Source organism: Diceros bicornis, chromosome 38 (genome assembly GCF_020826845.1).
Source record: "Diceros bicornis minor isolate mBicDic1 chromosome 38, mDicBic1.mat.cur, whole genome shotgun sequence".
NCBI lineage: Eukaryota > Metazoa > Chordata > Mammalia > Perissodactyla > Rhinocerotidae > Diceros > Diceros bicornis.
Window position 1 is genome coordinate 9,448,343 of NC_080777.1, and position 13,824 is coordinate 9,462,166.

The 13,824-nt window shown below is 41.4% G+C and overlaps 1 protein-coding gene across 4 annotated transcripts in view; it reads left to right on the forward strand.

Moving 5' to 3' along the window:
• The first annotated feature begins 7,219 nt into the window (after positions 1-7,219).
• Positions 7,220-13,824, forward strand: part of NVL (nuclear VCP like) — a 117,044-nt gene continuing 110,439 nt past the window's right edge. For 2 of the 4 annotated variants that reach the window (XM_058533636.1, XM_058533635.1), the window contains exons 1-2: positions 7,220-7,486; positions 12,224-12,297. In XM_058533636.1, the coding sequence (XP_058389619.1) occupies positions 7,430-7,486; positions 12,224-12,297 (131 nt within the window). In that variant the 5' untranslated portion in view covers positions 7,220-7,429. The remainder of the gene's footprint in view (positions 7,487-12,223; positions 12,298-13,824) is intronic. The other 2 variants (XR_009217127.1, XM_058533637.1) reach the window with 1 other exon arrangement.

Genomic DNA, 13,824 nt, shown 5'->3' on the forward strand with positions numbered 1-13,824 from the left:
CACAATGTTAGAAACCATTAAAACATCAATAAAAAAAAATAAATAAAAAAAGACTGTTTTGTCACATGCTACAACATAGATGAACCTTGAAGACATTATGCTAAATTGAAATAAGCCAGCCACAGGAGGCCAGCCCAGTGGCATAGCAGTTAAGGGCGCGTGCTCTGCTTCAGCAGCCGAGGGTTCACAGGTTCGGGTCCTGGGTGTGGACCGACGCACCACTTGTCAAGCCATGCTGTGGTAGTGTCCCATATAAATTAGAGGAAGATGGGCACAGGTGTTAGCCCAGGGCCAATCTTCCTCAGCAAAAAGAGGATTGGCAACAGTTGTTAGCTCAGGGCTAATCTTCCTCACACACACACACAAAAAAGAAGCCAGCCACAAAAAGACAAATACTGTATGATTCCACTTATATGAGGTATCTAGAGTAGTCAAATTCATAGAAACAGAAAGTAGAATGGTGGTTTCCAGGGGCTGAAGGGAGGGGGAACTGGGGACTTTTTCTTCAAAGGGTACAGAGTTTCAGTTTTACAAGATGAAAAAGTTCTAGAGATCTGTTGCCCAACAATGTTAATGTAGTTAACACTCCTGAACTGTACACTTAGAAATGGTTAAGATGGTAAACTCTGTTACACGTTTTTTTTACCACAATTAAAAAATTTTTTTAATGAAGGAAAAATGAAGACGTTCATACATAAAGAAAAATTGAGAGATTTCTTTGCCAGTAGACCTGTCCTACAAGAAAAGGTAAAGAGTGTCAGTTCTTTAGGCAGAAATGAAGGACATTAACTTGAAACCAAATGAGGAAATAAAGAATTCCAGTAAAAGTAACTACATAAGTAATATAAAAGTTAGCATTAATGTAATCTTGGTTTGTAATTCTTCTTTCTTTCCTATATGATTTAAAACACAATTACCTAAAACTATAATTATAAATCTGATGATGGGCACACAATATATAAAGATGTAACATGTGACAATAACAATATAAGGATGGAACAAAGCTATATATATAGTAGCAAAGTTTGTATGCTATTGAGACTAAGTTGCTATTAATTCAAACTAGATTGTTATAAATTAAGATGTTAATTGTACTTCCCAGGGAAACCATTAAGAAATTAACTTTAGGGAAATACAACTCAAAATCATGAGATACCACTTCACATCCATTAGGATGGCTGTAATTACAAAACAAAAAGACAGAAAATAAGTCTTGCGGAGGATATGGAGAAATCGGAAACTTCATACATTGCTGGTGGGAATGTAAGACAGTGCAGCTGCTGTGGAATAGTTTGGTTGTTCTTCAAAAAGTAAACACTGAGGGCCGGCCCGTGGCTTAGCGGTTAAGTGTGCGCGCTCTGCTGCCGGTGGCTCGGGTTCGGAATCCCAAGCGTGCACTGACGCACCGCTTCTCCGGCCATGTTGAGGCCGCGTCCCACGTACAGCAACTAGAAGGATGTGCAGCTATGACATACAACTATCTACTGGGGCTTTGGGGGAAAAATAAATAAATAAAATTATAAAAAAAAAAAAAGTAAACACTGAATTACCATAGGACCCAGCAAGCTTGCTCTTAGGTGTATACTCAAAAGAACTGAAATCAAGTATTCGTAGAAAAACTTGTACACAGATGTTCATAGCAGTGTTATTCTTAAGAGCTAAAAAGAGGAAATAATCCTAATGTCAATCAACTGATGAACTGATAAATAAAAGGTGATATATCTATACAATGAAATATTGTTCAACCATAAAAAGGAATGAAGTACCAATACTTGCTACAACCTGGATAAACCTTGGAAACTATGCTAAGTGAGAAAAGCCAGAAACAAAAACTTACATATCGGATGATTCCACTTATATGAAATATCCATAATAGGCAAATCGAAAGAGACAAAAAGGTAGCTTAGTGGTTTCCAGAGGCTAGGGAGAGGGAGGAATTGGGAGTGATTGCTTAATGGGCGTGAGGTTTCTTTTTGGGTTGATGAAAATGTTCTCGAACTATATAGTGGTGATACTTGCACAACACAGTAAATGTACTAAAAGCCACTGAATTTTATACTGCTAAATAGTTAAAATGGTGAATTTTATATTATGTGAATTTTGCCTCAATTTAAAAAAATAATTGAATTGTACGCTTAAAATGGATGCATTTTATTACAGATAAAAATGATACCTCAATAGATTTTTTTTTAAAAAAGAATAATGATACTGAGTTCTTACTCACTAATCTTTTGGCTTTTCTTGACCATTTGCTCTTTCTCATTTATCTTAGACTCAACTTCTGAAATTCCTCCAAATAACCTATATTCACTCAAGTTAATGTTGAATGTGAATGACAGAATGCTCAAATAATGGTGATTTAAACAAGAAACAAGTTATTCTTCTCTCTTTCTGTTCCTAGAACAGGTCAACTTTTCTGCTTTGGAACCTTTGCATACTCTTTCTACCTGAAACGCTTTTCCTTAGGGTCCTTATAGGTCACATTCTCAGAAAGTCTTCCCCTGATCGCTCAGACTGAGGTAGGCTCCCTTTGTTATTCTCCATCATAGTAGCCTGATTATTTTCTTCACAGTTTTCATTCATTTACTAACAATTATTCACTGAAAACCTTCTACATGAAAGGTACTGTTCCAAGGACTATGAAATCTGCATTATTTCTCATTATTGTAATTATATGTTTATGGTTTTGCCAGTCCCTCTCACTAGAACATAAGTTCCAAGACCACATCTGTTTGATCATCACTGTATCCTCTGACTTCAGCATAGTAACTAGCGTATAGTCAACAACAAACATTTGTAGACTGAATGCAGAAAATGCTAGCTCAAAATAGTATATTCATTCTCTTCAAGATGAGGGACATGAATGAGGCGATCATTTCAAAGGAGGACAAACTTGATTAGAAAACTGAATTATTAGCCTTCACCAAATTAAACAAATATATCAAAGAGTTTTTTAATTTTTCTTTTCTTTTTTTTGTGAGGAAGATTAGCCCTGAGCTAACATCCGTGCCCATCTTCCTCTACTGTATATGGGATGCCGCCACAGCATGGCTTGACAAGCAGTGCGTCAGTGTGTGCCCAGGATCTGAACCTGGGAACCCTGGGCTGCACAGTGGAGCGTGCGCACTTAACCGCTATGCATGGGGCCAGCCCCAAAGGGTTTTTTTTCTTAACCTCAGAAAACATGGATACAGACTCAGTCTGCAGCTCCCAGCAAGCAGACAACCTCCCTTTTGAACCTCCTTGGTAAGGAACCTCTGCCATGCACACTCTCACCTTTTTCTCCATGTTTCTGCTATACATAGGGTGACCATATAATTTATTGTGCAAATTAAAACCCCTTTGAGAGAAAAAGGTGAGAAATTGACCATATGAAGGAACGGCCAGACCATATATAAAAACAGAACTTTGGCTACCATCTGCAGCAACCAGCTCAGAAAGCCAGCCTACCATCTGCAGCCACCAACCCAGGAAGCCAGCCTGATATCTATAAGTCTGACTTGTACAAAGTTAGATCACTGTCTCTAGCAAACAATCCAGGAAGCCAAACAATAAATCCTGTAACAATTGGCCCCAAGTGGCCAAGACTCCATTAATAACTGACAGCTTCTCTGATTTTTCTCACTGCTTCCAACTTAGGACCAACTAGAGAAAGACAAATATGCTCCCTTAACTAGTCACAAAGGATGCCCTGCTTCTAGTTAGCCCACCTACAGCTTCCCCATGCTCATAGTCTTCAGTCAGGGCACATTTGAAGGCTTCCCTTTTTCAGCTATAAACTTTCCCATTCCTCTGCCTGCCTTTGAGTCTCTGCCAAAATGCCAGTGATGGTGACTGACTCCCTTTCTATTAGAAGTTCTGAATAGTCTTTGCCTGCTCTCATTTGGGTGATTTTCACTTATTTCCACAAAGGGAATACTATTAATAATTAAGCTGGATCAACAGGCAAAAATCAGGGTTGTTCTGAGTAAATCAGGACATAGGTCACCCGATTATAAAGCACAATTAGACAAGGGGCTGTTTGCTAGTGAGATACAAAGTTTTGGAGGGCGAAGGTGTGAACAACAGGTGAAATGTGCCACTACCGCTAGGGGGGGTTGCACCACTAAAGAACGGAGGACGGTTCAATTACCGCAGGAAGTTCTTGAGACGTTTATGCACTGAAGTTACTAGTATTCAGTAATCTTTTTGGTTTAGATGTATGCTACTGTGAAATTGTCTTCAGGGCAATAATTGTCGGATATAATCCCAAGGGAAAAGGTTCAAGCACACCATTATTGGTACCTATATTAACTGACTTTCATTTATTGACTACCGCACCTGATGCAGTAAAGAGGTAAAAAACACACTCCTTGCCTTTAAGAAGCTAGCATTCCAGAGTTCTTCAGGTCCATATGGGTCACCTAATTTGCATGGCCCAGTGCAAAATTAAAATAAGGGGCCACTTGTTCAATAAGTATTAACAATTTCAAGATGGCAACAGCAAGAGCATTAAACCATGTGTGGGCCCCTCCTGAGCACAAAGCCCTTCGTGACTGCACAGGTCACACATCCATGAAGCCAACCCTAAACACAGAATACTACTCTGTGACAAATTATAGACCAATAAACTATGCTGCTTGGTATGTGTTGTGCTGCTGCTGAGCTCTTCAGCCTGTTTTGATTCTCTGTGGTACACTTGGCATGCACAGAATTAAATTACTTTAAAAAGTTACTGGGCATTGACTATATTTGTGCTATTTGCTGTAGGGAATCTTTGCTAAAGTTTAATATAATCAAGCACATATTTTATTTTTTTTCTTTTTATTTTTTCCTTTTACTTTTTTGTGAGGAGATCAGCCTTGTGCTAACATCTGCCAATCCTCCTCTTTTTTTTTTGCTGAGGAAGACTGGCCCTGGGCTAACATCCGTGCCCATCTTCCTCCACTTTATATGGGACGCCGCCACAGCATGGCTTGCCAAGTATTGCGTCGGTGCACGCCCAGGATCCAAACTGCCAAACCCCGGGCCGCCACAGCGGAACGTGGGCACTTAACCACCTGCGCCACCAGGCCGGCCCCTAATCAAGCACATAAATACTTGATCTGATGAAAAGAGATGTTATAAAAAGTTACAATTAGGGGCCAGCCCGGTGGTGCAGTGGTTAAGTTTGGCACACTCCACTTCAGCGGCCCAGGATTTACAGATTCAGATCTCAGGTGTGGACCTACACCACTCAATAAGCCATGCTGTGGTGGCGTCCCACATATAAAATAGAGGAAGATAGGCACAGATGTTAGCTCAAGGCCACTCTTCCTCACCAAATAAAAAACAAAGTTAAAATTATAATTCTTTTGCTTTTCCCCACAAGAACTCAAGCGCAGGGCAGGGACTGAAACTGGTAGGCACTCAATAAACACTTGTTGAATGAATGAGAGGAAGGTTCAACGGGTGGAGCTTTTAACAAAGGGAAATATCAGGAAAGGTTGAAAGGGAGATTGTTACCTAGGATTCTGAAGGTCACAGGTTGGCCAGGAAGAGGGCATTGCAGACAGGAAAAAATGTCAAATAAGCAAAGTGCTGTGTATAATTTATTAATTTGTTTATTATCATTATCTTCCAATAGAACTGTAAGCCCCACAGAAGCAGGAATCTTTTGTTTCTTTACAGCTGTACCCAGTGCCTTTGACATAGTAGGCCTTCAACAAACATTCACTGACAATAAATATAGGCAATGGTACTTAGCTAAAAGCAGAGAACATATACAGTGAAAAACTGAAATGAAGTTGGAGCCAAGTTGACCAATGTATTGAACATCAGAGCGAGAATCTATATTTTATTCAGTGTACAGAAAAGAACCATTGAAAAGAGCAGTGATATGATCTGAACTCTTAACGGAAAATAAGTCAGCGGTATCCTGAGTAAGAAGATAAACGGAAAAGTCAGCGGTATCCTGAATAAGAAGAGAAAGTTATCTGTCAACATCTCACCATCTTATCTTAATTCCATCTCCTCTCCTCGCCTCTCCACACCTTCACACACTACTTAGGCTGCACTTAATATTGTCATAAACCAAATAAGACCTCAAATAAGAATACTGAAAACATTAAAACAAGCAAGCAAACAGAAACTAAAGCTGGCAACTTTCTTCTTTTTCGTCTTCTTTTTGGATTAATAATAATTGTCCCTTGATTTGTGTTTCCTTAACTGCACGATCAACTTCTTGGGGCAAATACATACGTTTAATAAAATCCCGGGCAGTTTCCAGACCAAGATGAAGTCTTGCACTGGATGTGCTCAACAAATTTTCTGGCGAAAATAGCATAAGATCAAAGGATTCCCAAATGGAGCTGATGGTTTAGTTATCGGGGTAAACCAGTCCTTCCTCTTCTGACACCCAGCCCCTTTCTCCCGCCTGATAATGTGGGTAATTAGGTGGAAAACCAAGTATCAGGGTGGCAGTGTGTTTTTATCCTGATTTAATCGTCCTGAAGTGGGGCCGCTGAGTCGCGAGCAGAATAAGAATTTTCAGACACAAGCCGCTCCTTCGTTTGCGCACTTTTATTTTGTGTTCAGCATGGGGACAGGACCCGTGGGCAGTAAGGAGCTGCAGCAAGTGTTCCAGCATGGGGACAGGACCCGTGGGCAGTAAGGAGCTGCAGTGCAAGACTCTGTGCAGGGCCTTTATATACCATTTTTACCTATTTTACTATTGTGGAGAAATGTCAAAAGAGAAAGTATTAGGTGGTCTGGTTAGCCTCAAAGATTAGGGCATGGGGACGGATGAATAAGATGTGTCCTCGCATTCCAAAGTAAAGTTTGCCTCAAGGGACACGTAGGCAGGTGATTAAAGTCACTGATCACCTCCTAAAGTAAATTTCTTCGCTCCTAGCCAGAGGCGATTCAGTAATGCAAGACTGAATGAAGTCTCAGGGAAAGAACTGGAAAGTGTAAAACGAGTCACAAACAAGGTTTCCACAACGTCAGTCCCAAATATCTAGCTTTTAATTTTGTTAGGATTCCAGGCCAAGACTAACTTTGTAACCCAACAGGGTGTGGCTGTTACAGCTGGAACACGACGAAGGAAACAAGTTTACCAACAGACACTGGCGACAGAGCCCAGGTGGGAACCTCCCGGCGGCCACCGCGCGCACGTGTCCGCACAGCCGGGAACAATAAAGTTGAGCTTGTTCAAACGGGGCCTTGTCATCCAGGACCTGTCGGACAAGCCTGCAAAATAAGACTCCTAGAAACTCCCTGATGTTTTCAAGACTTCTCCTCTTTCTCGGGTTTTTTTTTTCCTCACTCGCGGGACAAAAGTCCTGAGGGGAGCGGCGTGGGCTAGGCCGGGCGGGGCGCGTTTCGGGTGCAGCGGGCCCGGCGGTCGCCGCGGGCAGCCCCGGGAAGGTCCCCGGTTCACGTGGAGCCGGCCGCGGGGACAGTGTCCGCGATGAAGCCCAGACCTGCAAGGTTCGTGGATAATAAGCTGAAGCAGCGAGTCATCCAGGTGGGTATTCTGCACGGCTGGGGCTCACAGTGCTCCCTCTTCGTGCCCAAGGGCACCGCTGGCCCTTTCCCGGGCTGCTCCCAGGCCGAACTCCGCTAGCCCCTTGCCCCAGTCTGGGTTCGGGCGTGGGTCTGTTGACAGTTCCACTCCTCCGTGAGGCTTGCGCTCTTCACCGTGGGGCGGGGTTTCAAGGAGGAGCCCCGGACCGTGGGAGGGTGCAGCCTGGTGGGCTTGCTCGGCTCTGATCGACCTCAGCCCAGATCCGTAAGGAGGGTGGAGCTAGCCTTTGAGTTAAAATCTTCCTGTCTTGTGAAGTTAGGTCAGAAACGTTTTTCAGACGCCCACATTGTTACGAGGCGCTTTGGGGGCCACAAAGAATACATTAATTTCTGTTTTCAGGAAACTCGGGGTCAGGTTGCGACACAGTAAGAGTAAGTAACACGGATCTGACGTTATAATAGGCACTTTACCTATGGCTTTTTCGTTTTCTTAATTATCAGTAGAAAGCAATGTGTGTTAAATGTCTTGGAATGCCACAGTCAGCAGGCAGTCTTAGAAGGAGGGGGCGATTTTTCTTCACAATAGACTTTGGGAGCTATATACTCTCCTTTTTTTTTCCCCCCACCTCACTATACAGTCTCCTTTTTGCATCCCTTTCTTCCTACCAGTCTCTAAATGTTGGAAGTGCACGGAGCTCCTGTGCTCTTACCTCCTCTTTCTTCATCCTCGTAGCTCTCTCTTATCTATCCACACTTCCAGGTGATCTCATCCAGTCTAATATCTTTAAATACTGTCTATATATTCATGACTCCTAAATTTATATCTCCAGTGCAGATTTTATCTTGAATTCCAGATTGATATATCCAACTGCCTTCTCAACATCTCCTCTTGAACGTCTGACAGATATCTTCAACATAACATATCCGAAGTGAACTTGTGATATTCTCCTCCAAACCTGTCCTTTCTTAAGTGTTTTCTATTTCAGTAAATGACACCACCATCCATCCTGTTAAGGCCAAAAATCTTAAGAATCGTTCTGACTCCTTTCTTTTGCTTCCTATAACCAATTAATCAACAGTTATTTGGCTTTACCTTCAAAATATACTCCAAACCCAACCACTTTTTACCATCTCCTCCTCCAACCATCCTAGTTCAAACTACCATCTCTCTCTCTCTTTTTTTTTTTTTTGTGAGGAAGATCAGCCCTGAGCTAAAATCCATGCTAATCCTCCTCTTTTTGCGGAGGAAGACCGGCTCTGAGCTAACATCTGTTGCCAATCCTCCTCCTTTTTTTTTCCCCCAAAGCCCCAGTAGATAGTTGTATGTCATAGTTGCACATCCTCCTAGTTGCTGTATGTGGGACGCTGCCTCAGCATGGCTGGACAAGCAGTGTGTTGGTGCGTCCCCGGGATGTGAACCCAGGTCGCCAGTAGCGGAGCGCACGCAGTTAACTGCTAAGCCGCGGGGCCGGCCCACTACCATCTCTTTATTAGACTATTGCACTAACCTCCTAGCTGAGCTCTCTGGTTCTAGTTTTACCTAAAGTCTGTTCCCCAGAGAGTTGCCAAGGAGATCCTTTTCTTTTATTTATTTATTTATATATTTATTTATTTTAGAGCTGTAGAAAATATTTTTATTTATTTATTTTTGTTAAATTGTTTTTTTATTGAGGTCATATTGGCTTTGAACGTTGTGTATTTTTCAGGTGTACATTATTATATTTCAGTTTCTGTATAGATTGCATCGTGTTCACCACCGATAGTCTAGTTTTTGTCTGTCACCATACACATGTGCCCCTTTATGCCTTTTGCCCTCCCCCCACCCCCTTTTCCTCTGGTGACCACTAATCTTCTCCTTATCTATGTGTGTGTGTGTGTTTATCTTCCACATATGAGTAAAACCATACAGTATTTGTCTTTCTCTGTCTGACTTATTTCACTTGTTGCAAATGGCACAATTTTGTCTTTTTATGACTGAGTAGGTTTCCATCATTGTTGATGGGTACTTGGATTGCTTCCCTCACCTTGGCCATCGTGAATAATGCTGCAGTGAGCATAGGGGTACATATATCTTTTTGAATTGTTGATTTCATGTTTTTTGGATAAATAACCAGTAGTGGAATAGCTGGATCATATGGTGTTTCTATTTTTAGTTTTTTGAGAAATCTCCGTACGGTTTTCCATAGTGGCTGCACCAGTTTGCACTCCCACCAGCAGTGTATGAGAGTTCCCTTTTCTCCACATCCTCTTCAACACTTGTTATTTCTTGTCTTGGTGATTATAGCCATTCTGATGGGTGTGAGGTGATATCTCATTGTAGTTTTGATTTGCATTTCCCTAACAATTAGGGATGTTGAACATCTTTTCATGTGCCTGTTGGTTATCTGTGTATCTTCTTTGGAAAAATGTCTGTTCATATCCTCTGCCCATTTTTGATCAGGTTGTTCATCTTTTTGTTGTTGAGTTGTATGAGTTCTTTATATATTTTGGAAATAAACCCCTTGTTGGATGTATGATTGGCAGATATTTCAGGAAGATGCTTTTAAAGGGAAAATTGGAGTTTGCCAGGGCCCTGCTCAGCACCCTTCAGTGGACTCGCAGACATCTGGTGTAAAACCCACCCTACAAAGCCCTACATATTCTGACCATGTCTACTTTTTTGTCCTTTTGCTCTCCCCCTTGCTTACACTGTCCCAACCACATGGATCTTCTCAAACATGCCAAGTGCAGGGCTTGTGCTCTTGTATTTCGCTCACTGAATTACTTCTCCTCTGGATGTTCCCACAACTTGCTGCTTCACTTTATTCAGGTGTCTGAGCAGTGACTCCTAGTGGCTGAATCCAGCGGCCTCTTCTCAGTCCTGTCTGCACTTGACGGCGCTTCAGTGTTGGAGATTATCAGTTTCCCTCTATTGCTTTTACTCTGGTTCATTATAAAAGCAGTAGTTCTTATGGTTTAAAATAAAAGAGACAGAAGGGCATAAAATGAAAAGAAAGATTTCCTTTCATCTTTACTACACTTCTCCAGAGGTAACCGAGGGGTTTCTCTTGTATCTTTTTAAAAATTTTGTATGCATATAGGCACTTACGTATGTATTCATTTTTTAAAAAATCACACAAATGGCTCCTCTGCATCTGTTCTACTGCTTGCTTTTTTCACTTAGCTGTACATTTTAGACATCTTCCCACAAGTAGTACATTTGCCTACTTTTAACTAGCATATTAGTTATCTGTTGCTGCGTAACAAATTACCCCAAAACTTAGCAGATTAAAGTGGTTTTATTTCTCTTGCCATCAAGGAGGTTTTTGACTTGTAGTGGGTATGAGATGTACACGCCATGTGTAATTCCAAATTAACTGTAGTAAACGACAGCATGCTCTGGGAGTCCAGAGAAGGGGAGATTAACTAGAACAGTCTAGCTTTGCATACCTAGTCTCTTCTCATTGCAGGCGCTTATGCAGAGACTGTTATCATGTGTTAGGGAGTCTTGAGAAGAATTGCTATATAAGTGGGGGACCTGGACTGGATAACTAGCAAGTATTGAAACATGGAAGTTAATAGTTAGTCCAGGTTTGAAATCTTGCCCTGTAACTTAATGTGTTGCCCAGTAAGTATAGTCGTGCACTGCATAACGATGTTTCGGTCAGTGACGGACCGCATATATGACAGTGGTCCCATAAGATTAGTACCGTATAGTCTAGGTGTGTAGTGGGCTATTGCATCTAGGTTTGTGTAAGTACACTCTACAACGTTCACACAACCACGAAATCGCCTAACAACGCCTTTCTCAGATGTATCCCCATCGTCAAGCAACGCATGGCTGTAGTTAACCTTTTAAAGCCTCATTTAAACTTCCTTCTTATAAAATGGGGAAGACTAACATCTCCCTCATAGGATTGTGAGAACCAAAGGAGATAATGCATAAAAGTCCCCTAGAACAGGTGCATAGGGCCCTAGTTTCTGAATAGTGTTTTCATGGTGATCCTAGGCCAAAAGTAATATTTAATAGGTCTGCTTATTAAGTAGTTAGTTTCAAACAACTTAATAACTATTTAGTCCAAATAACTTAGTAGCTTTTTGAAAAAAATAATATATAAAATTGAAGGAAAATTAATATATTTGTATTTCATTCTTAAATAACCACAATCACTTAAAAGCCACAGTCACTGAGTGGTGGGGTTTGTGTGTCTCTTGGTCACGGTGCGCCTTCTCGCACCTTGCAGTCAGATTGACACTGCCGCTGTCGCTTCCTATTCCACCTTGATGTTTGCATGGTGTTTGTTTTTTATTACAGCAGCTGCTGAAAACCCAGTTTTGCAAAGATATGACGTCATCAGAAAGTGATTTAATATTGAAACCATGAATTGTCTCAGGCTAGTGGTTCCCGCAGTATGGGACACGTATCAAATATGGCTGTGTTCCCTCAAATTTAAAATAGCCTCGGTGCCCTTTTGAGTTTAATGCTTTGTTCTGGGGTGTTTGGGAACCTAGGATATAGGAAGCCTTCACTTACTACCTTAGTTATTGTTATTGCGTTGTCTTAGTGATTAATAATGTCAATTAAATTCTCCGATTCCAGATTTGACTGTTATTTTGTGATTTTTATTTATGTTTCTGATATGCTTTATTAATGAAGCATTTACATTATAGTATGTTTGAATAGCTCAATCTCTTATTCATCGATTAAAATCACTGAGTTTGAAACATTGTTTCATATTTATCCTATTTTCTGTTTTAGTACCTCACCAGTAACAGATGTGGCAAATATGTGGATACTGGTGTCTTAGCATCTGATTTACAAAGAATGTACAGGTAAAGAAATGTAGTCTTCAGATGCGTGCTTTTCTTTTCTGCCGCTTTTTAAAGTTTCCACCCTGCCTAAATTTCCAATTGATGTTAATAACTGGCCTTAGTTCACCAGCCCATAAGCTTGGAATTCAATTCAGTTATACAACCATTTATCAATCACCTGTGATATGCAGGGAGCTATTCTTGTTACCAAGGGGAAGTACTGCTTCTTATCTTTCAGCACTTGACAGTCTGGTCAGGAGGCAGAGATGTTATTATATTACTTCCTTTACTGTTATATTAAAAAATTAAACCCAGGGGGCTGGCCCCATGGCCGAGTGGTTTAAAGTTCCACGCACTCCACTTTGGTGGTCTGGGTTTGTGGGTTCGGATCCCAGGCACAGACCTACTTCACTCATCAGTTATGTTGTGGAGGCATCCCACGTGCAAAACAGAGGAAGATCGGCAAAATTGCTTCCTCAAGCAAAAAAAAGAGGAGGATTGGCAATGGATGTTAGCTCAGGGCGAATCTTCCTCACCAAAAAAAAACCAACAACATTAAAACCATCAAGCGTGATCTCTCTCAGCTTCCTGACTCTATCTAGAAATGTGTCCCTCATTTAGTCTTCCCACTAAACATTAAGTCCTTCTCTTGTGTCTCTAATCCCACCTCTTCTGGTGTCTTGTTCGTTAATTATCCCTGCTTTGTATGTTTCAGCGTCTCTCTTTTCTTCTCCTTGGTCTGTATATTAGTTTGCTGGGGCTGCCATAATCACAGACTGAGTGGCTTAACCAACAAAAATTTAATTCCTCACAGTTGTGGAGGCTAGAAGTCCAAGATCAAGGCATTGGCAGGGTTAGTTTCTGGTGAGGTCTGTCTCCTTGGCTTTCAGATGCTGTCTTCTTCCTGTGTCTGCATGTAGTCTTTCCTCTGTGGGTATGTCTGTATCCTAATCTGTTCCATAAAGACACCAGTCATACTGGATTAGGGCCCACCTATATCACCTCATTTACCTTAGTTACCTGTTTAAAGGCCCTATCTTCAAATGCACTCACATTCTGAGGTACTGAGAGTTAGGGCTTCAGCATATGAATTTTGGAGGAAGACAGTTCAGCTTATAATACTCTGCCCTCTTAACCCTCCAAAATTCATATCTTTCTCACTTGAAAATACAAATACAGTCATTCTATCCCAGCAGCCCCAGGAGTCTTAACCCGTTTCAGTATCAACTCTAAATCCAAAATCGCATCTAAATGTCATCTAAGTCAGGTATGGATGTGACTGGAGGCATGATTGATCTCGAAGCAAAATTCCTCTCCAGCGGTGAGCCTGTGAAACCAGACAACAAGCTGTCTGCTTCCAAAATACAGTGGTAGGACAGGCATGGGGGATAGACATTCTCATTCCAAAAGGGAGAAATAGAGAAGAAGAAAGGGATCATGGTCTCAAGAAGTCCGAAACCTAGCAGGGCAAATTCTACTCGATCTTAAGGATAATCCTCTTTGGCTGAGTTCTCCGTCCTGTGGGCTCATTAGGATGGCTCCCTGCCT